This window comes from Engystomops pustulosus, chromosome 5 (assembly GCF_040894005.1).
Source record: "Engystomops pustulosus chromosome 5, aEngPut4.maternal, whole genome shotgun sequence".
Classification (NCBI taxonomy): Eukaryota; Metazoa; Chordata; class Amphibia; order Anura; family Leptodactylidae; genus Engystomops; species Engystomops pustulosus.
In genome coordinates this window covers 172458513-172479612 of record NC_092415.1, presented here as the reverse complement: position 1 = coordinate 172479612, position 21100 = coordinate 172458513, and the positions used below count along the sequence as shown (strand labels likewise).

At 41.6% G+C, this 21100-nt stretch overlaps 1 protein-coding gene across 1 annotated transcript in view; it reads right to left on the bottom strand.

The window, feature by feature from the left end:
- ITGB8 (integrin subunit beta 8) overlaps window positions 1-21100 on the bottom strand; it is a 79954-nt gene that overhangs the window by 8162 nt on the left and 50692 nt on the right. Inside the window, exons 5-11 of the mRNA XM_072153816.1 lie at window positions 19623-19788; window positions 17811-17969; window positions 14553-14648; window positions 14370-14459; window positions 12775-12909; window positions 6764-7169; window positions 2117-2339 (exon numbers count right to left, since the gene is read on the bottom strand). Of these exons, the coding sequence (XP_072009917.1) occupies window positions 2117-2339; window positions 6764-7169; window positions 12775-12909; window positions 14370-14459; window positions 14553-14648; window positions 17811-17969; window positions 19623-19788 (1275 nt within the window). The remainder of the gene's footprint in view (window positions 1-2116; window positions 2340-6763; window positions 7170-12774; window positions 12910-14369; window positions 14460-14552; window positions 14649-17810; window positions 17970-19622; window positions 19789-21100) is intronic.

Here is a 21100-nt window from a genome sequence, read left to right as displayed (position 1 = left end):
TAGCCAGTCCAGCCGGCATGACTGAACCTAGTATCCCCTCCATCACATCCTCCTGGTACTCCCACTATTATACAAAGCATCTTCTTCCCTGTATTATCTCACAGTCCTGCCCCCAGGAGACCCCTGCTCCCACCTGTCCCATGTACACAGCATGACTAGAGTCAATCTAATAATCCTTAATGGAGGAGGATGGTGTTTATGGAGGATGTGCGGGTGTGTGACGGGTACCGCTATGTATTAAGATAACAGCGCAGAGGCAGAACATTGTGAACAAGGGTTTCCTATTCTGTAAAGGACATGAACCGTGTAAAAGCTTTGCTGTAGTATTACAATAACATCTTCTACATGCTGGATAGAAGGGAGTAGCTGTATAAACACATGGAGGCTGGGATTTGTAGCTGAAGCAAACAGGATATGTTCCTAAAATGTTTAACTATGAGGGGAAAACATCAAAGTCACAGAATGAGAATGGGCAAAATACTGAATGTATTACATGACCTGTATGTAAACACTTTCTCATACCAGTCCATATTGGTGACAGACAACCCCTCATGTATGACTGGACCTCGCCCATCACTGCCTATAAACATCCAAAGAGAAACCATTTAAGATCAAAAAGATTCTATGTTATCCCCTATTCACAGGAGAGTGGATGAGATGAGCGGACCCGATGGTCAGGTTTGGTCACCTTACCCGGACATTTTGCCTGATTGGCTGTTCGGACACCTCCTGGCCAATCATAGCCAAGGCTAGTTTCTGGGGCGGCAATTTGCTGGATTGGCTGTTTGGTTACCGATTCGGCAATATGTCCAGGTCAAGTGGCCGAACCTGAATGATGAACCCAACCATCAGGTCCGATCACCCCTAATGATGGACAGTAACAAGAATGGACGTCCCATGTCCTTAGTCCTCTGCTCCATTTACTGCCCTGGACACCGCCAAAGATAGCTGAGAACTGTACCGAGCCATTTCTGGAGGGGACATTGAAACCCCATTATGGAGATCAGTGAGGGCCACAATAAAAACAGGGGATAGGAGATATCATAGGATCTTGGGACACCGCTTTGAGATAAATCTACAAAAGAAAGATCATAATAAACATAGTAAACATAACGACATGCTGCAGTTTACATAATAGGAAGCAACTCTTGATACCAAAACGATAGTTTACCACAAAAACATAAAATTATTTTAAAGAGTATTTAAGAACAGGTCTGGGGAAATAAGATTGGGTTTGATTCCCAGCTGCTGTTCATCTACTCCGGAGCACAGGGCCCCCAGCAGGCGGACCTCTACTCAGAACTATGGGCATTATATAGCGCAGCACAAAGACCCCCACATCATAGTCACTCAGTACATGGAAGCCAGGAGCAAGAAACACATGATCCTGGGATTGTTTCTTGAGGTATCAAAAAACAATCAAACTCAAATGTTACTTTCATAACTTTGGTTTTGGCTGGAGTTAGCAATTTGACAGCAAAACCTCACATTTTGGCAGGACCTGCTGGTGTTCCCCGACTCCCTCGACACCAGAGAAATAAGGAACAGGTAGTCGGGTTTTAACATGACCTATCCTTTATTTTCAGGGCAGACGAGTGTCTAACAGTAGCCTAATCCTCTCCTCCGACTGAGAACAGATGCAGAGGCGAGCATTTGTGTGTAGAGAAGGATCAGAAGGATTAGATGTCAGCCAAATAAGGAGCATTTTAGCTTTGTGGACAGCTTTTGTCTTGCGGTTCTTCATAGCTAGGACCTCTCTATGGTTCTAGCTCTAGTTAAGGTTCTGTGCAGCTCATTAAACTTCAAAATCATCACTGGAATGGAACAAAGGAACCCAGTCCAAGCCATGACACATGCCCTAACTATTTTTCATTTTCCACCACTCTGCATACTTTCCTGCATTTATAGCGGTTGTCCTGCAGACCATGTTCTCAGAATGGGTTAAATTCACAAATGGCTTTTATGGAAAGGTGCAAGTCTTACCATTCCCTGAAAGCCTTAGGTTTCATTTATACAATTATATTGTAGTGAAAATGGTATATAATCCACGTCATTTATGTCATGGATAAATACAATTACAACACTTCAGATAGCTGATGAAAAAATGAGGACCCACCAGTTGTCTGTGCAGGTATTGCTACATCCAGAGCAGTATTGGCACAAGGGACCAAAGCTTTTGTCATTAGTGCACTCGCATCTGCCACACGTGCAGGTTCCTCTCCCGCTGCATATGAGTCCATTAGAGTCCATACAGTGTTTCTTTGATGAGGAGCACTGACATCGGTCACCTTCCCAGCCGCTGTGGCATTTACAGTCCCCATTGTTACAATCACCATTACCTATCATACAAAAAGAAAAAAAAGACAATGATTAAAAATTAATTAAAATATCGATGAGAGGAGTCACTTTTAGAGACTGGAGGGTCAGTGCCCTATCTTGGGATTTGTAGGTTATGGTGTCCTTTTTAGATACCAATCTTATCTTTCAAATTGCATCAGGATTGTGATTCTGGGTGTTATAGAACTGGAGATACAGGTAGTTAAAGAAAATGTCAGGAGTTAAATTTTTATCGACTGCTTACATTCCCAACTATTTCTTTAACTTCATGTGTTTCCAGTAGGGAGTTGGGAGTCTGTTCCTTTTGGTTTTCCTTTGGTTTTCCAAATATTTTGTGTAATTGATGTAGAGGGAGTTCCCTTATTTAAAGTAGCACTGGAGGCTTTCCCGCCATGGAAAACCTACAAGATGACACTCTGAGAATCAGTTACTAGGATTTGCAGGTTACAAAACAGCCATTAACTAGAAATACTCTGGAATTATGGGGCTTATTTACTAAGGGTCCCGCTGCCGCATTTCCTGTCAGGTTTTCCGACTTTTCGCGGATCGCTCCACCAGGACAAGGATTTAGAAGGGCATTGTATCGCACACGATCGGATCGGTGCCGGCTTCCATATGACAGAAATTGAGGGGTGGGCTGTCAGACGATCCGACGGATTTGGACTGAGCGCGGGATTTAACATTTAAATTGTGTCGCAAGACAATGCACTTACATGCACCAGTAAGAAGATGGTGAACTCCGGTTGGACCTGATTGGGGAAGCGACACAGGATATCAGGTGCACGATCTTAGTGAATCGTTCCGGAGACCACGGTTGTCGGACAATGCACAACGAGGATCACGACAGGACCGGGTAAGTAAATGTGCCCTTTGTGTCGATTTGTGGTGTCACAGTGACTGCGTAACAGCATCATGACCACCCTATGACCACACAGTGTAATGTATCTCTCTATCCTCCCTAAAATGGATCAAATATACCTCAACTCTTTTGCTGGGTAAAATAATGTACAACTTTAAGAAACGTTCGCCTACACTCAAGTTTTTTAAGCAATGCTTTCCAGAATAGTGAACAATATGATCTGTATTTTATAAACCGTGAACATTCCAGGATAAATGATCCCGTTCTCGGGGTGTCTAGGAAAAACATTCCAAATTCTAATGTAATTCAGTGGTGTATTTAATAGCTCCCCTGCAGAGGAACTTCTGCTAAAGATAACAAACACACCACATCATTGGCGATACAGCATTTGACTCGAAAAGTTTATGCCTTTCACACGCTGTGAATAACGTACATGTCCACAGTAAACATAAGTTAAAAGCAGAGGGGGGTCCTGCGAGCTCCGGGCAGATTTAGTAGCGATCAGTGAGGAGCTACAACGCTTCATTTCCTGAGTGAGTGAGGGAGTGAGTGTTGTGAGCTATAAACCCAGGTCACTTCTAGCACCCGACCTGTTACCGGATGACGGAAAAACAGTGGCATTCAGAGAAAACTAAACACAAGCTACTCACGGAAAAGAACTTATGAGGACATAGGCATTTATTTTTAAAAAATGGCACAGCTATCCATACAAAGTCTTGTATGTTAGGCTACATACAGAAAATATTCAGAACCCTTTACACTTAACTCTTTGGTTCATTGCAGCCAATTGTTTAGATCAAAAGAAAGTAATTTTTATGCTCATTAATGTACACTCTGCAACTCATCTTGACAAAAAACTGAAATTTAGATATTTTTGCTAATTTATTAAAGAAGAAAAACTGAAATGTTACATGGTCATAAGTATTCAGACCCTTTTCTGTGATACTCATATTTAACTCACATGCTGTCCATTTACTTCTGACCCTCCTTGAGATGGTTCTACTCCTTCAGTTGTCTTCCTGCTGTGAATAATTTAACTGATTGGACTTGATTAGGAAAGGCACACACCTGTCTATAATAGACCTCACAGTGCATGTCAGAGCAAATAAGAATCAGGAGGTTTAAGGAACTGCCCAATGAGCTCAAAGACTGAATTGGGGCCAAGGTTCCTAAAAGCACAGTGGCCTCCATAATCCTTAAATGGAAGAAATTTTGGACGGCCGCAATTCTTCCTCAGCCTGGCCGTCCAGCCAAACTAAGCAATGGTGGGAGCATTGGTGAGAGAGGTAAAAAAAAAAACCAAGATCACTGTGGCTTAGCTTCAGATATGCAGGGAGATGGGATAAAGTTCCACAAACTAAACTATCACTGCAGCCTAAACCAGTCAGGACTTTATGGCAGATGTCCCGATGGATGACTCTCCTCAGTGCAAGACATATGAAATCTGCATACAGCGTGCAAAAGACCACATGAATGACTCCCTGACTATGAGATTCTCTGGTCTGATGAGACAAAGATTGAACTTTTTGGTATTAATTCTAAGTGGAATGTGTGAAGAAAAACAGACGCTGCTCATCACTTTCCAAATACAATCCTAACAGCAACACATGATGGTGGAAGCATCATACTATGGGGGGAGGGAGGGTTAGCTCTGCCGGACGACAGGTTACAATTGAAGGAAAGATGAATGTGGCCAAGTACAGACATATCCTGGATGAAAACCTCTTCCATAGTGCTCTGGACCTCAGACTGGGCCGAAGGGTTACCTTCCAAGCACACAGCTGAATAACAAAGCAGAGGCTTCAGAACATCTCTGTGACTATTCTTGACTGTCGCGGCCAGAGCTCTGACCTAAACCTAGTTGAGCATCTCTGGAGAGACTTGAAAATGGCTTTTACCAATGTTCACCATCCAACCTGACGGAACGGGAGAGGATCTGCAAGTAAGAGGCAGCGGATCCCCAAATCCAGGTGTGAGAAACTTGGTTGTACCAGCTCCAAAGCTGCTTCTACTCAATACTGAGCAAAGAGTCTGAATACTTATGACCATGTGATATTTCCGTTTTTCTCTTTATAGCAAAAATATCTACATTTCAGGTTTTTTTTTCAGTCAAGATGGGATGCAGAGAGTGTACATTAAAGGGGTTTTCCAAGAGTTCCAAAAAAGTAGGAGCCGAGCTGGGGAGGGCATGTACTCACCTCCTCCAATCGCTCCCAATGTTCCATGCTGCTGTCCCTCTGATCTGTGCCACTTTTTGTTTACAGGGGCATGGAAGTTGCGTTCAGGGAGCTTCCCATAGTGGAGCTTTCTTGGCCACCTTGGCCGGCTGAAAGCTCCCCGAGCACAGCTTCCGTGCCCCAGTTTGTTTACAGACAGACCATGGCACAGAACATCGGGAATGACGAAGGAGGTGAGTACACATTTATTTTTTTTTAAAAGCCTTAACCAGCCCGGCTCCTAATTTTTTTGTAACTCTTGGACAACACCTTTATTGAGCGCAAAAAAAAAGACCTTACCTTTTGACTGCAATAAAACAAAGAGTTAAAGATGTAAAGGAGTCTGGATACTTTATGTACCCATTATATGGATATGTTCCATAAGAAGTGTATCAGGAAAGCCCCTGGATTATACGGGGTGTATCCATAGACATATTCATTTGGCTCCGTCTACTCTGTGTACATTGCACCCAGTAGGAAAAACAGGATTGAAAGAAGCAGCAGGCTATGTCTTTCCATCCTGTGACCTTGTGAGCAGAAGCTATAATAGCCTATGAAGGACGGATGCAACAGTATTGTATCCAACCCTGGCCTCCGCTGAGCGAATGCTTTGGGAAGTCCCCTGTGATGTTACATAACTGGGGTAACGCCCTAAACAGCAATAGCAGACAATCTCTGGCTTGGCTATTGCCATTGTTCACACCAACCACTTTCAGGGTGAAGGGGAGGAGATATGTTCTAGTCCATCATTGTAAGGGCACGTTGAGAATCCTCACAACTACAATGTGGTGTAAATGTAACTTAAATACTTACTCATCAGATTTCTCTTAAAGGGATTGTTCAGGATCAGATGCCAGGGCCAGGGGGTTTATAAATACATCAAACACTGTATACTCATATAAACCTGGTGCTGCCCATCACTGCCGGCCTCTGTAGTGGATGTGTGCCTCTTGATGACACAGCGGAGCCTCTGCGTACTAATAGAGGCCGACAGTGACAGGCAGTGCCACGCTGAGGACAGGGGTGAGTGTGCATATGACATATTATATAATATTGTATACTAGGAAAACCCTTTATCCATAAACTGCGACTCTCTTTCTACAGTAAAAGCTCCCATCTAGTTGTGTCAGCCTCCTCGGAGCTGGACTATCACAAGAGCCATGTGTTGTAGACATCTTGAGAGAGTCACGTGTAGATATAAAACCTTCGGATCTACAGTAACTTTATCCGCTTCATGTCTCTGGAGAGTTTCTATCCAGAGGTAAAGTGCGGTCTATAACATTATTCTTGCTGGCACAAATAATGGAAGTCTGAAAAGTAGTGTCATCCATCTAATGGCTAAGCCACCTACCAGAACACAGTTTCCCAAGGTTGTATGGGCAAGAAAAGTTGTCCATTTCACAGTATTTCCCATAGATTTTTCCCAGTTTGGTTTTAGCGCAGTAGCATTTTCCACACAGACACGTCCCTCTTCCGCTACATTCAGGCTCAGATGGGGATCGCTTGCAGTTTTCGGATTGATGGTCCCGGTCCCCTGAGCTGCAGTTGCTGTCTGTACATGGCACTCCTGGGCAGTCTGGATGGACCTTGGTAACACACTTGTCTTTATGTCTTTGTGGACTGTTACACTGACACGTGCAACTTCTGTGAATCTTTATTTTGGCGGTTTCATTGAAACCAATAGGTTTAAGAATGATGTAGTTATGTCCCCCTTCTACATCACAAGTGTCCATAGTAATTGTTACATTAAATAGAACCTAAAGAACAAGAAAAAAGACATAGGTATCAGAAAAGGACTAAGACACATAACATGACAGGAGATTCACCTCCTGACAATGTTTCACTTTGATCCTCTAACTATTGTATTATGACTTTATTTAAAGGGACAATGTAAAGAGCTCTTACCCCACTAACATACCACAACTTACCAGTTAAGGTAAGAAATATATTTTATATAATTACATTTTTATATGAAATCTCATCCGTTTACCTAGAAGAAAATTGTTTCCAAAGATATGGAAAAATGAAGGGTCACTTTTAGAGGCTATAGAGGGAGTGTCACTTCAGACTCCTCTATCTTGGGTTGTATAGTTCCTTTTGTAGTCTTTAGTCGCAGTCACGGACACATCAGCATTTTAATGCATATGCAGGATCTTTTTTTCGTTAGGCATAAAACTTTATTATTCCTGAGAAAACTTAGTCTTAAAATTATGCTAATTACCATCTGGCGTCCCAGGCTCTCTAAACGAAGCTGCTCGGCAGCCCTATTTTCCATAATTATTTACACCTCCTTCCTCCGTTTATCTCCTCCTTCTCCCACTGATTCCGAGCTTTCGAGAGCTGGTGACATCAGCCGCTTCTCGGAAAGCCTCATGCACCGCAGATGTCTTCAGTGAGAGGGGGGGGGGGGGGGGGTATTAAGCGAAGGAAGGTGGCGTAAATAATGATGGAAAGTAGGAGTTTAGGTTCGTTTAGAGAGCCTGGAGTGCCAGATGCTAATCAGCATAATTTTAAAACTATGTTTTCTCAGGAACAATAAAGTTGTATGCCGAAAAAGAAAAGAAGATCCTGCATATGCATTAAAACACTGATGTGTCTGTGACTTCACCTAAAGACTACAAAAGACAAGTGGTTGATTTCCTTTAAAGAGAACCTGGCATTGAAATTAACTAATTAACAGTTAAAAATGGAGTCCTGTTGAATTGAGTTGCACTTGATTTAAAAACAAGATCACTTTAAGAGCATTAAGGAAATAGAAAAGTTTCTTAGCCTGCGCCTTAGATTTAAAATGCTGTAGAACTATGATTTCAAGGATGGATATGTCCGATGTAACACATCCTCCTGGAATATTTTATGATGCTAGAAAGCAATGCAGCGAGCGATAGAGGCTGCAGATTATTGTACATGGAGGCTATATACCATATGCGGAATATGTAGGACCTCCTAAAAAAAACACCATCATGAGCTGCTAACACCTTACTTGGCTAGTGAAAAAGTACATACCATCCCACATAAGCCCTCTACTTAGCCACACTCTGTCCTTTTGGCAGCACAGCAAATACAGATTTAAGCTTAAACCATTCTGTTTTATTATATCTCTCCCATTTAGTTCCTTGGCCTTGGCTCTGGCACGGAAATTTAGACATACAATAAAACCTGTCAGATGACGTTAGTCGACTAGTAAATACAGAATTTTTTTTTTTTTCACTTAAATGAGATCTACCATGAAAATCAACCAGGGGCACTTACTCATAGATCCAGGCACTGTGGCTGTGGTAATCTCCTTCCTTGTGTTATGCATGGCCTCCTTCCTTCTTAAATAAACTATTAAGATTATGCTAATAAGACAGAAGGGGTTGACCAGAGCTCCTCCGTGCTGTAGCTTCACAGGCTGTTACACTGTGCAGGAGTACATCCCTCTTCCCACTGTCCACTGCTGCCATCAGACAGAGAGGAGGGGGAAGTTCTCCTGCACAGTGTAACAGCCTGTAAACTGCAGCACGTAGGAGAAGGAGGCCATGGTTAACAAATATAAGAAGATTACCACAGTCACGGTGCCTGGATCTATGAGTAAGTGTCCAGGGTTTTTCATGATGGATTTTGATGGTAGATTTCCTTTAAAGAAGATCTGCTGGATGAAATGTAAGGTCTACTACATCACAAATGGTAGACTGGACTGGACACAGAAGAGATCTAACTGCTTAATGTTACAGGCCCAAAGCCTGAGGGTGCACTACTGCAAGGCTCTGATGTGCACACACCCTATTCTGAACTAAGTGTACATGTATGATATGTACATCTTACCTGGTCTGAATAGTGGTAAATATGCATAAACATTGATATGGATGATGATTTATAATCGTGTAATTGACATCTTCAACTTCTGCTTACACCATGGATGTCTTGTGCATGTGATCGTCACTTAACTATATGATATCATCCATGATCTTGGTTGGGTCATCACTGATCTTTTGTACAAGCACAGCTGTGGTACACTAAAAGCATTTATATGATTTTGGTATAGGCAGAGTATGAAGATGTTGGTCATTGCTGAGGTGCTTTACTGGAGAGCAAGTTGTCCAGGATCTCAGCAGTGTGATATGGGGCACATTTACATACACGTCCGCTAGAGTTGTCCGGCGATAATGCCCTGTGCCGTGATTCACTAAGATCGTGCGCCCGATATCCTGCATGTGTCGCTTTCCATCTCAGGTCCGACAGAGTTCACCTTCTCTTTAGTGTCACATGTAAGTGCTTGGGCTTGCAACACAATGTTAAATCCCGTGCTCAGTCCGAATCTGTCGGATCAGCTGACGGCACGCCCCTTAAATTGTGTCGCATGGAACCCAGTGCCGTGCGCCAAAATCCCAGCGCAGACACTTGTTATATATCTGTGCAAACCGCGTGATCCCCGAAAAAGGTGCAAAATGCGACGAAAGTGAGCAGCGGGACCCTTAGTAAATGAGCAACATTGTATTGAGAGCCACACACCAGCTACAGCTGACATCTGCTGCTGTAGCAGTCTCCCTACAATGCTGCCCCACTGCCGAGCATCTATATACTGTAAAAAGAGGACTGACACTGAGGGGGGAGGATGCACTCAGGGAAAAGTAAGAAATATCCTAACACTGGAGAACCCCTTTAATTTTAATTGTTCATTGTATTTTGTACAAATATTCAAACACCAAATTTCAATTTCAAAATGATCCCACCAGGTTTTCTAGAGCAGATTATGACCCTCGGGCCCATTCCACATGATGGCCTTTGTTGAAATGAATGGGCACTGGATTTTGAAACCAATTTTTCCTGCAAAAGCGAGGGACTATCTTTAGGGTAACAATATCCCACCATGGAGACTGTCTGCTGGGATCGCAGCGGTGACACGGTCAGGCACTTTGGCAGCAGCGTGTAATGATGAAAACCCTATGTGGAGGTGGGAAGCGCAGATGGAATAGTTTGACACTTTTAATCTCTAGTTTGTGCAATCATTTCCCATAACAGATGTGCGGGTCACACTAGGGTCAAACACTCGGGATAAAGTTTTATAGGTGAGGCTACGAGCTCAAACTCTATGAAAGGAAAAAGTCAGGGATGGATGAGACGCTAAATGTGCTGCTACTATAGCAACGTGAAAAAAAATGTAAAAAAAAAAATCGCTAAAAAAAAGGGTAAAATACTGCAGTCGCACTACTCCATGTTTCCCATCGTATGCAGGACTGCAGTATCCATAGCAAAACCCTATCAGCCAGCAGACCCTAGTAACACAGGAAAACGTTCAATCCAAACATGTAGAGTGAATTTATAACACACAAGAGCCATAACTCCCCTCCTGTGACAACCCGTCCTATTGTCTGATTTACAAGTGCCGACCATAAAAGACTTTATTAAATGCAAATATGTGGTCCTTGCTGTTTTCCCAAAGTATACTCAAGTCTAGATAATATTGGAATAAGAATTTCTGGAGGCACAGGTCTTGCTCTGGAGGGTTGGCAAAAGCAAGAATAAATTTACCACTAACTTACTCATAGATCCAGGCACTGTAACTGTGGTAGTCTTCTCATATTTGTTATCCATGGCCTCATTCTTTCTAAAATCAACTTTTAATATTATGCTAATGAGCCAGAAGAGATAATGGAGGTGTTACCAGAGCCCCTCCATGCTGCAGATATACAATCTTTCACACTGTGATGAACACTTCCCTCTCTCATTATATGGTGAAACTTCCTCTGTAACTGTGAGATTACATGAGGGTAGGAATGGGGGGGGTCTTGCAGTGTGGATCGATTTATGGTGGTGCCCGCGGCCAAAGTTTCTGATGATCCCGGAAACCAGGAGTCAGCAATCTTGGAGGAGGGAGCCACAGCACCAGAGGTCAAATTTCAAAAGGATTTATTTACAAGTGCATCCAAACATGATGAGCGTGACGTTTCGATTCACAATGAATCTTTATCAAGCAGGGGGTGAGACAGTGTAACAGCCTGTGAAGCAGTAGCATGGCAGGACTGTACATCCTTACATGCTACAGCTTCACAGTCTGTTACACTGTGATAAACCACTTCCCCGTCACATTATGTGCTAAAACTTCCACTGTTGCTGTGAGATAACATCAGGGGAAGTGCTGAGGGAGGGAGGAGTGAGACAGTGTAACAGCCTGTGAAGCTGTAGCATGGAAGTACTGCGCATGCACTGCCCCCTATTATAATAATTGTAAAAGTGTAAAAGGAAGGAGGCCATGGATAACAAATATAAGATTACCCCAAGAATCCTGATAGCAACTTCCTATTTTATATCTATTGTAGATTTCTGGGCCCCTGAAAGTATGACATGAGAGAACGTATCTAAACAAGTAGTGAACTGCTATGGAATTTATCTCTGTTCCCAGTACATCTCATATGTGAGGGAGGCCATGGCCCAGCAGGCATTTTTCCCTGCAGTATTCAGAAGAGACACTTTACTGGTAATACACGCTCCCGAGAGTAGGGGCCACGCATGGTCTATCCTGAATTGGGGACCTTATATATCTTCTCTAAGGCCATATAGACAGTGATTGTCACCTTATACAATATCATCACGTAAATAATAACTTTCTCCACTTTGCACAGTATAAGGCAGTACTTACCTTTTACCACATCAAGCAGCTCTGCAGCCATCAATATGTGCGTCACTAAACAGGAGGGTGCAGGATGGAAAAACGTATTTTTGCTACTTCTTTCCATCCTGAATTTTTTGCAGGACACAACGTATAGTGTTCAGACAAAGGCATCTATACCACCATCTGCCGCTATACGTTAATCTAAACACTCATCATATCAGTCGTGAGGATTTCCATGACATATAAGCTGAGCGTATACAATAAATGTGATGTGAACCCAGTCTAACACTGAAGCAGCATCTATTAAAGGATGTCTAGAGTTGGAACAGGTGTAAGTTCCTCTTTATGGGGAAACTGTCAGCAGATTTTACCCCATTAAAATACTAGTCCTCCAGGTAGGGAATTTAATGTGAATTCCCTCTTATATGAAATCTCGTCCCTTTACATATTTTAAATAATCACCCCCAAAGTCACATGCAAATGAGAGGAGAAGAGTCATTTTTTGCCTGAGATAAGTCTATAGGCTGCGGGAGAGGGGTCCCATCAGATGCCTGTATATTCAGTTCACAAAACCTTGTGCTGTCCTATCTTTCAGATCTGTGACCTACGGAAAGTGACTCGCCTTGGGCTAAAGATAACACTTCTCACCTGTTGGTGCTAGTAGCTCAGTGGGATAAAAGCTAGTGATATTGTCCCTTTAAGACTGGGAAATCAGAATGAGGTTATTTGAGCATTTTTGCAGCTGTGGAGGATATTTAGATATACTGTACCTTATTATTACTCTGTACATTACGACATCCTTCTATCCCGGAATGTCTGCTTCCATCTGGACATATAGCAGTAATATTTACATAAATGCCCTTCATGGGATTATCCACTTGAATCTTCATTTCGGAGAGAAGTGCCTAACAAAAAATACATCAAAGTTATGTGTTATATTTTATCTAGAGGATCGTCCATCGTTACTTGCCCCGGGTAATGAACATCTTGTTTGTGTGAGGCTGTCACAATGGATGAACTGTTTCCTATAGATAAAGAATGCACTGTGAGCTCTGTTCTGTAGCTGCACCAAGACACGTGTCCTACAACAGCACAGCACCACTTCATCAGGAGGAAAGGTACTAGATTCTGACTACGACTGTACAGCACCCACAAGTTATCTGTCACCTTGACCTTCCCCATTCTCCCTATTCCCCCCGAAGCATCAGCCATCGTCTTCCTCTCCTTTGTGCAGCATTTGTACGCGGTTTTTGATTTTTTTCCACTGCGTAAAGTAGGAGGGAGGAGAATCAGTGAGCCTAGACACAGGCACCCTTATCAATGGCGGGACACAGTAAGAAATGGGTTGCAGCAATCACTGTGAGGCTACTGGCTACTACATGAGGGGCAATGTAACTATTAGCTACTGCGGACACTGTGACTGTAAGCTATTGTGGGCAGGGAGTGTTACCGCTGGTTACTGTGGGGCAGGTACTGCGACTGTAAATGTGGGGGAAAATATTATATTATTTGACAATCTATTTAGCTTTGTGGTTACCCACCAAGTGCTCATTGTAATGGTATAAATGTAACTACTAAAGAGTTTGCTCATCTGTAAAGTAGTAGACATATTTATACAATAATAAATGTATTAAAAATAAATGTATTTATTATGTATGTATTATAATGGAGCTCAGAGGGTTTTCAGATACACTGCTCACTACAGGAGAAAAAGCAGAGAAAAGGGCACAGAGAAGCTCCCTAATTAGTGGGGTTGTCCAAGACTGTAATAAAAAAAAAATGGTGCCCCCCCCCCATGTCCCACGCTGCCATCTCTCGCTGTATATGCGGTACGGGTGGGCTTGGGCGGCCAGCGCGCAGTGCGGCTTCCGTGCCCCTGCTTGTTCACATAGGGCATGGACCAGAGAGATGGCACCACAGGACACCAGGAGGTAAGTAAATGTTTATTTTTTAAGCAGTCCCCTCCTGGCCACCTAGGTTTTTTTTACCGTTTCCTACAACCCCTTTATCACAAAGTTTCCTATTATTACCTGCTCTATTTATTCCTGAAATAATAAATAACTGAAAGACTTTTTCTGTAATATCTACACTATCAATATTTTTTTTTTTGTCCCAGTGACAATTGGATTTTCAGATTTTTTTGCTGTCATGGGACCAGGAATTATCAATAGGGCTTCATTACAGACACCTTACAGCTGATCATTGCAGCCTGGGACTAAAGTAAAGCATTCAGAGAGGTCACCAAAGGTCACAGGGGTCCGTCTGTAACTAGCGGTCGTCTGTAAGTCGGGTGTCCTTAAGTAGGGGACCGCCTGTATATGCATACTATTGCCCCTCTTTTTCTGTATTATTCTGTAACACTGACCTGATAAGCCTCAACTACCACATTCTTAATGTTTGATGTAGTGTCATCCAGTTTCTTGGCAACTGTTCCTGGCAGCAATGGTAATAGATCCTGAGAAATAGAAAATGGCACAAGTCATTCACAACTTAAAGGGATGGAATCTATTCACAAACCACAGTCCCGAATCCCCAACAATATTCTTACCTTGTACCAATTAAAGGCATTTCCCCTGACAGCAAACAGTCCATAAACATGGTTGTCTACTAATTTCTCCCCTAACAAACCTAGTGATGGGTGCTCCTGTAAAGAAATAAAAGCTCATTAACTATTCTCATAGGGAAGTTTGTGTTTCTTCTAAATATAAAGTAATGCTAATATGGACACAGTCTGATAACTTTCACTGTAGTAGCATTAGCTCAATTTACTATTACAAGCCAACCCTCCTGTGTAGTATACAGCTACTATTATCATCTCATTGTTATGGATATTAATACCAGCAGATATCTAATATATAAACATGAGTCTCTGTCTGTCCACTCATACATTCATACACTCAGCTTTGTATATTAGCTTGGTAAATTACCTAATATTCTGACTCCCACACTTACACAGACATTACAGAAAACATGACAAAAAGTGGCAAACCTGTTTCATCTAATTTTGATTGCAACGCTTAGCCAACATTGTTGTACAGGCATTAGATTATCTCTGATACTCCAGTCGCATTCAGTGCTACAATAATCTATCTACAGTTATGTCAGCTCCAAGAATTGCAGCTCTGGATGTGACTCGAGTATCACTCATCTCTCATTCTCCAGTTCCAGAGCAGCAGTCTTATGTCCTTGCCATTATATAATATCTGATACTCCAGTGACATCCAGAGCTGAAATCATCTATATATTGTTAAATATTTTCCTGTTCTCCAGTCACATCAAACACTGCAATCCTCTATCTCAGATGACTGCAGCTCTGGATGTGACTGGAATATCAATCTGCCATTATATCATCTATAATACTCCAGTCACATCCAGAGATGCAAGTTCTTCTTTAATTCTCTTCTTCAATATTATAGGTATTAGACACAGAGATGATACCCCTCTGTGGGGGGATGTGTACAGCAACACCCTTCCTCCCAGGGGACACATTTGTAGAGCATATCTTGAGGATTGACATGTGGACACATGGTGGAATACACATCTTGCCACTGCAGTGCTGCCATCTAATGACACAAATTGTTGTAGCGCCCCCACCAGGTGAAATAGCCAGGCTACAGGACTATTGAAAAGTAGTGTGAACCGATTGATATAGGAGTATACTTCTGTTTTTGGCAAGCCGCAATTACAATATTTACTATCCTGGGCGATGCCAGGAACTACAACTAGTTTATTAATATAGTCCAGACTAGATGAAATTGATCACATAGATGCATGCTAGCTGACACACGCTCCACAATCTGTCAAATATATACACCTATGAAGTCTAGCTTCAGCCCTCATAAACCATATAAGAAAGTTATGCAATAAATCGGATACAATGCTTTGGTCTGAAGAGGTAAAAGATGTGTTGAAAGTAAAGAAGCATTTAATTGGTCTCTTAAAGTGAACCTGTCACTAGGAAACTCCCCCAGTCCCCAAAGAGCATAGTACATACACTGCCAAAGTGTTTTTGTATTAAAAATTGGTTTTACAGAAAAAAAGATATGTTATATTGTACCTTTCATTAGCATCTGCTGTGTGACTAGGCAGTTGCCCACTGGGAGGGGCTGGAAAGCAGCAGTTCCCCCCACACCCTTGGGAAACTGCTCCTCCATGTGTCCTTTTCAAATATATGAAAACACCCATCACTGGGCTTAGTGACGCCCCCTGCTCCTCTACAGCCAATCCCAAGTGTTGGGAGTTATTCATATGTTATTCACATGTTTCCCATGGGGGGGGGGGGACTGCTCCTTTCCAGCCCCTCCTATTGGGCAACTGCCTAGTCACACAGCAGATGCTAATGAAAGGTACAATATAACATATCTTTTTTTCTGTAAAACCTATTTTTAATACAAAAACACTTTGACAGTGTATGTACTATGCTCTGTGGGGACTGGGGAATGCTAAAAATGGGTCTCCTGGTGACAGGTTCCCTTTAAATGTGTATTGTTTTAACTGTCTAGTATTATGTGTAGTCTCTTTACATGTTACATTGAGTGTTTTTCTATGTTCAGACATTATAAATTGGAAGCGGGCAGCTACACATCACAGGATGTTGTGACTGAGCTCACTTCCCCATGAACCCTGTGATCTAAATTTCTTATGAAGTTTACTGTATAATTAAGGTTGTGCTTCTATCGAAGAAAAAATATTTATAGAAATTTTAAGATTAAAGAAAATCTAACATGGATAACCCAGGGACACTTACTCATAGATCCAGGCACTGTGATTGTGCTAATCTTCTTATATTTGTTATCCATGGCCTCCTTCCTTTTAAAATCAACTTTTGAAATTATTTTAATGAGCCATAAGGGCTCAGGGGTTTTACCCTAGTTATTCTGTGCTATAGCTTTACAGATTGGTTACACTGTACAGGAGAAATTCCCCCATCACTCTACCTGATGTTATCTCACAGCAGCATGGAGTTTCAACACACAGTGGCCTGAGCCCTTCAGGCACATTAGCATAATTTTATAAGGAAGGAGGGCATGAATAACAAGTATAAAAGGATTAACACAGTCACACTGCCTGGACCTATTAGTTTCCCCGGTTTATCAGGCTGCATTTTGATGGTAGATTCTCCTTATAAAATTCCAAATTTATAAAAACAAAAACACATTTTTGTGTCAAAAACTGCTCTACCTTTTTTCCTGCCTTATCTTATGAGGGAGTGGGAAAAGGACATGTATTAAGATGTTACAATATGTCCCAGGACATAATCCAACAATTAATTTAGGTAATAGGCTCAGACTAGACAGGCAAAAGATACAGAAGATTTATCATCCAGCATCGATCATAAACTTTATGGGGAGATTTATCAGAAGTGTCTAAGAGCAAAACCGTTCTAGTTGCACATAACAACCAATCAGGGCTCAGCTTTAATTTTACTACAGCTGTTTGTAAACGGAAAGCTGAGCTCTGATTGGTTTCCATTGACGGTGTTATCTCAGACATTTCTGATAAATCTTCCCCATGTGATTTACCACTGTATAGTTTTCACTTCATTATTTTTGTTCTAAAATACCAACTAGTCTAAGCTCTCAGTGATTCCAGAACATGGCAGGTTGAGGTTACATTAACCAGAGGCTTTCATCACCAGCTGTCAGTGTCTGCAAAGCTAAACCTACAGAATAATCCAATGAATGTGTATGTCAACCACAAGTACATCCAATTCCCTCTTCCCGACACCTTTTCTAATCGCCTCAATCACTTGCTCCGGGAAGCTGAGAATCCCATAATGATCCCCTACTTACAGACACATGCTTACCATATCTGACGCTCTGGTGTAAACGTTGTCTCTGAGATGACAATTGCCATCATTCGGGGACACAATTCCGGCTAATTTACTGTCAAGTGCTAAATGAGACGTCTGATCTGTCATTAGGATAATTAAGCGCTTTGCTTCTTTACGCCAGCCAATTTCTTTCTGCAACGTAATAGGAAATGTGTTACAAAGCTGCGTTCTGCTCATCTAACTATGAAGAACCAACACTAAGTCTCAAATTTTACCATGTAGATACAGTAAGTGTCAAACCATGAGACAAGTGGAGTTAAGTCACTATACACAACACAGTATGGTATACATATTAGAAATACAGATAGGAAAGATTAGGGATAAGTACAGAATTGTGGATAGCTTAACGCGTACCTGTAATTATAAAACACTGGATCCAGATTTGAATGAAAATAAAAACCAGGGTAAGCATATTTATAGTTATATATTTAACTTGGTAAAGTTAACTGGGACTCGCCAGTAGCAGGACTTGGGGGAGCTGCAGGGGTAATGCAGTTATAACGGTATGCATGGCTCTCCTCTTATATTACCATATTTTTCGGACTATAAGGCGCACAAAAAATCCTTTGATTTTCTCAGAAATCAAAGGTGCGCCTTATAGTCCAGTGCGCCTTATATCTGAACCGTACTTACACACAACAGCTGCCTTGAACTGTGCACAGGCCTGCCACCTGCTGGTCATTCATCCTTATAATCCAGTGCGCCTTATATATGAACCTAGACGTTTTAGCAGGCATTTATTGATGGTGCGCCTTATAATCCGGTGCGCCTTAAAGTCCAAAAAATACAGTAGTATTTGTAGGGGGCATGCTAAGTAATTAGCGCACGACCCCTCAAACCGCAAGATGCTGTGGAACAGCATCTATATATACAGATAGATAAAGATATATACACACACACATATATCTATATATATATATATATCTCTATATATATCTATATCTATCTATCTATATATATCTATATCTCTATATATATCTATCTATCTATCTATCTATATATATATATATATATATATATATATATATATATATATATACACACACACAAGGTCCTCCAAAGGTCGTCAAACTGCAAAATTAAAAGTGGATAGAAGAGACCTCCTTTCCCAAGTAGCTTGATTTTAGTACAATATGAAGGAAGTAAATTCACCAAAACTATCCTACGACAGTCCAAAAAAATCCATATCTGGGCCGATATGGATTGGATTTTGTGGATGGATGGATTTTTCTGCATTGTCCTAGGATATTTTTGGTGAATTACTTATTTATTTCCTGCTGAGCATTTTGTAAAATATGAATATACTTAGACTTGTAATGGCCCACAATTTTCATACAGCCCAGGGCCTCTTGCCTTCCTTATCCTCCCCTACTCACGGTAACTTTAGTCGTGTATGAATAATATGGGTGACCTCCATAAGGGTCCCATACTTACCCTGTTAAAGTTTAGTTTAAGTGATCAAACCCTTTAAGGGGGAATGCATCCAGATACATAGGAAGCCTTTTTCTGAAATAAGTTGTTCAACAAATTCTCTTATATACTTTGGTATTATACATTTATAAAGAGTGGTTGTATAAATGAAGGCAGAACTGTTTGATATTACAATGTCTTCCTATGGATGGTGTAACTATTCTCATTCATTGTGCAGCTAGGGTCTAAATCGGCAGACGCAGACAGAATAGTTTGATCGCAGAATACAATACCGGAAATAAAACCCCCTCCTGGTTTACCATTATATTACTTGATGTTAGTTTAAAAGGAAAAAATATTTCTTAAAACACTCACATGGCAAACCGCTGCCTGCAGCATGGCATCAAACACACCTTCTGGGTCATCTATATTCCCGGAGATCTTCTGCTTACTAACAATTTGCTTGAACTGTGTGATATTGTTTGTTAGGGAGAGAACGTGAATGAATCCATGGGGCGGCATGCAGTCCTTGTTATATTCACTGTAATGTAATGGGCACATAGTTACCACACAAGACCATGGGGGTCATTTATCTTAGTCTGATGCACCTTTTTAGTGACTTTTTGAGCGAACTGGGGGATTTTTTGCACCTTTTTTCAGCAGTTTGCCAGAGTTCGCCATGTAGCCATCTAGTTTCCTGGATTGCGCCTAATTTGTCTTTGTATTTCTCCTGCTTCCAGATGTTTGTGCCCTATTTAACCCCTTAATGACTTGGCCCTTTTTAGTTTTTTTACTTCCATTTTTCACTCCCCACCTTCAAAAATCTATAACTTTTTTTTATTTTTCCACATAAAGAGCTCCATGATGGCTTATTTTTTTGCGTAACAAATTGCAATTCAAAGTGACTGTATTTAATATTCCATGCCGTGTACTGGGAAGCGGGAAAAAAAATTCCAAATGCAGTGAAAATGGTGAAAAAACGCATTTGTGACGTTTTCTTGTGGGCTTGGATTTTACAGCTTTCTTTGTGCGCCACATATGACATGTCTACTTTATTCTTTGCGTCGGTGCGATCACGGGGATAACAAATTTGTATAGGTTTGATAAAGTTTTCATTTTCCAAAAATTAAAACCTCCAGTACAAATTTTTTTTTTAATTTTGACATCTTCTGGCGCCAATAACTTTTTCATACTTTGGTGTACGGAGCTGTGGGAGGTGTCATTTTTTGCGACTTTTGATGGCGTTTTCATGGCTATTTTTACTTTCACTATTTTTCAGACTCTCTAGGGTACTTTAACCCTAGGTTGTCTGTTCGATCCTCCCATATACTGCCATACTACAGTATGATACAGCTGATAGCACATTGTAATGAATGGGTTAAAACAAGACAACCTGTCGTGGCCTCGGAAGACCCTAGGATGTTGTGGCGACGGATCACCGCTCCCTGATGACGTCACGCGGAGCGACGATCTGTGGCAAAATGGCGGCGCATGTGCATCTTTTTGAAGCCGCCGGCAGCATGCAGCAAAGACTTATCGGCGTTCTCCATGCACCGGGACCCTGCTTGCGGCGTATTAGTACGGCACAAGTCGAGAAGGGGTTATCATTGATTTGCGCCTATATGGGCGCAGATAATTGTGCAATAACACGCCAGTTCTGACCATGTTTAGGAAAGGCAATGGCATTTATTTAAAAATGATACTTTTTTAAATAAGGCACAAAAAAAACCTTTATTTGACAAAGACAAATCAGGTGCAAAAAATAGATTCACAAAAGGTGCAAAAATAGCTCAGAGAAGGGGGAAATAAGATAAATGACTCCCCCCCATGTGTCTACAAGACAAGGTCACAAC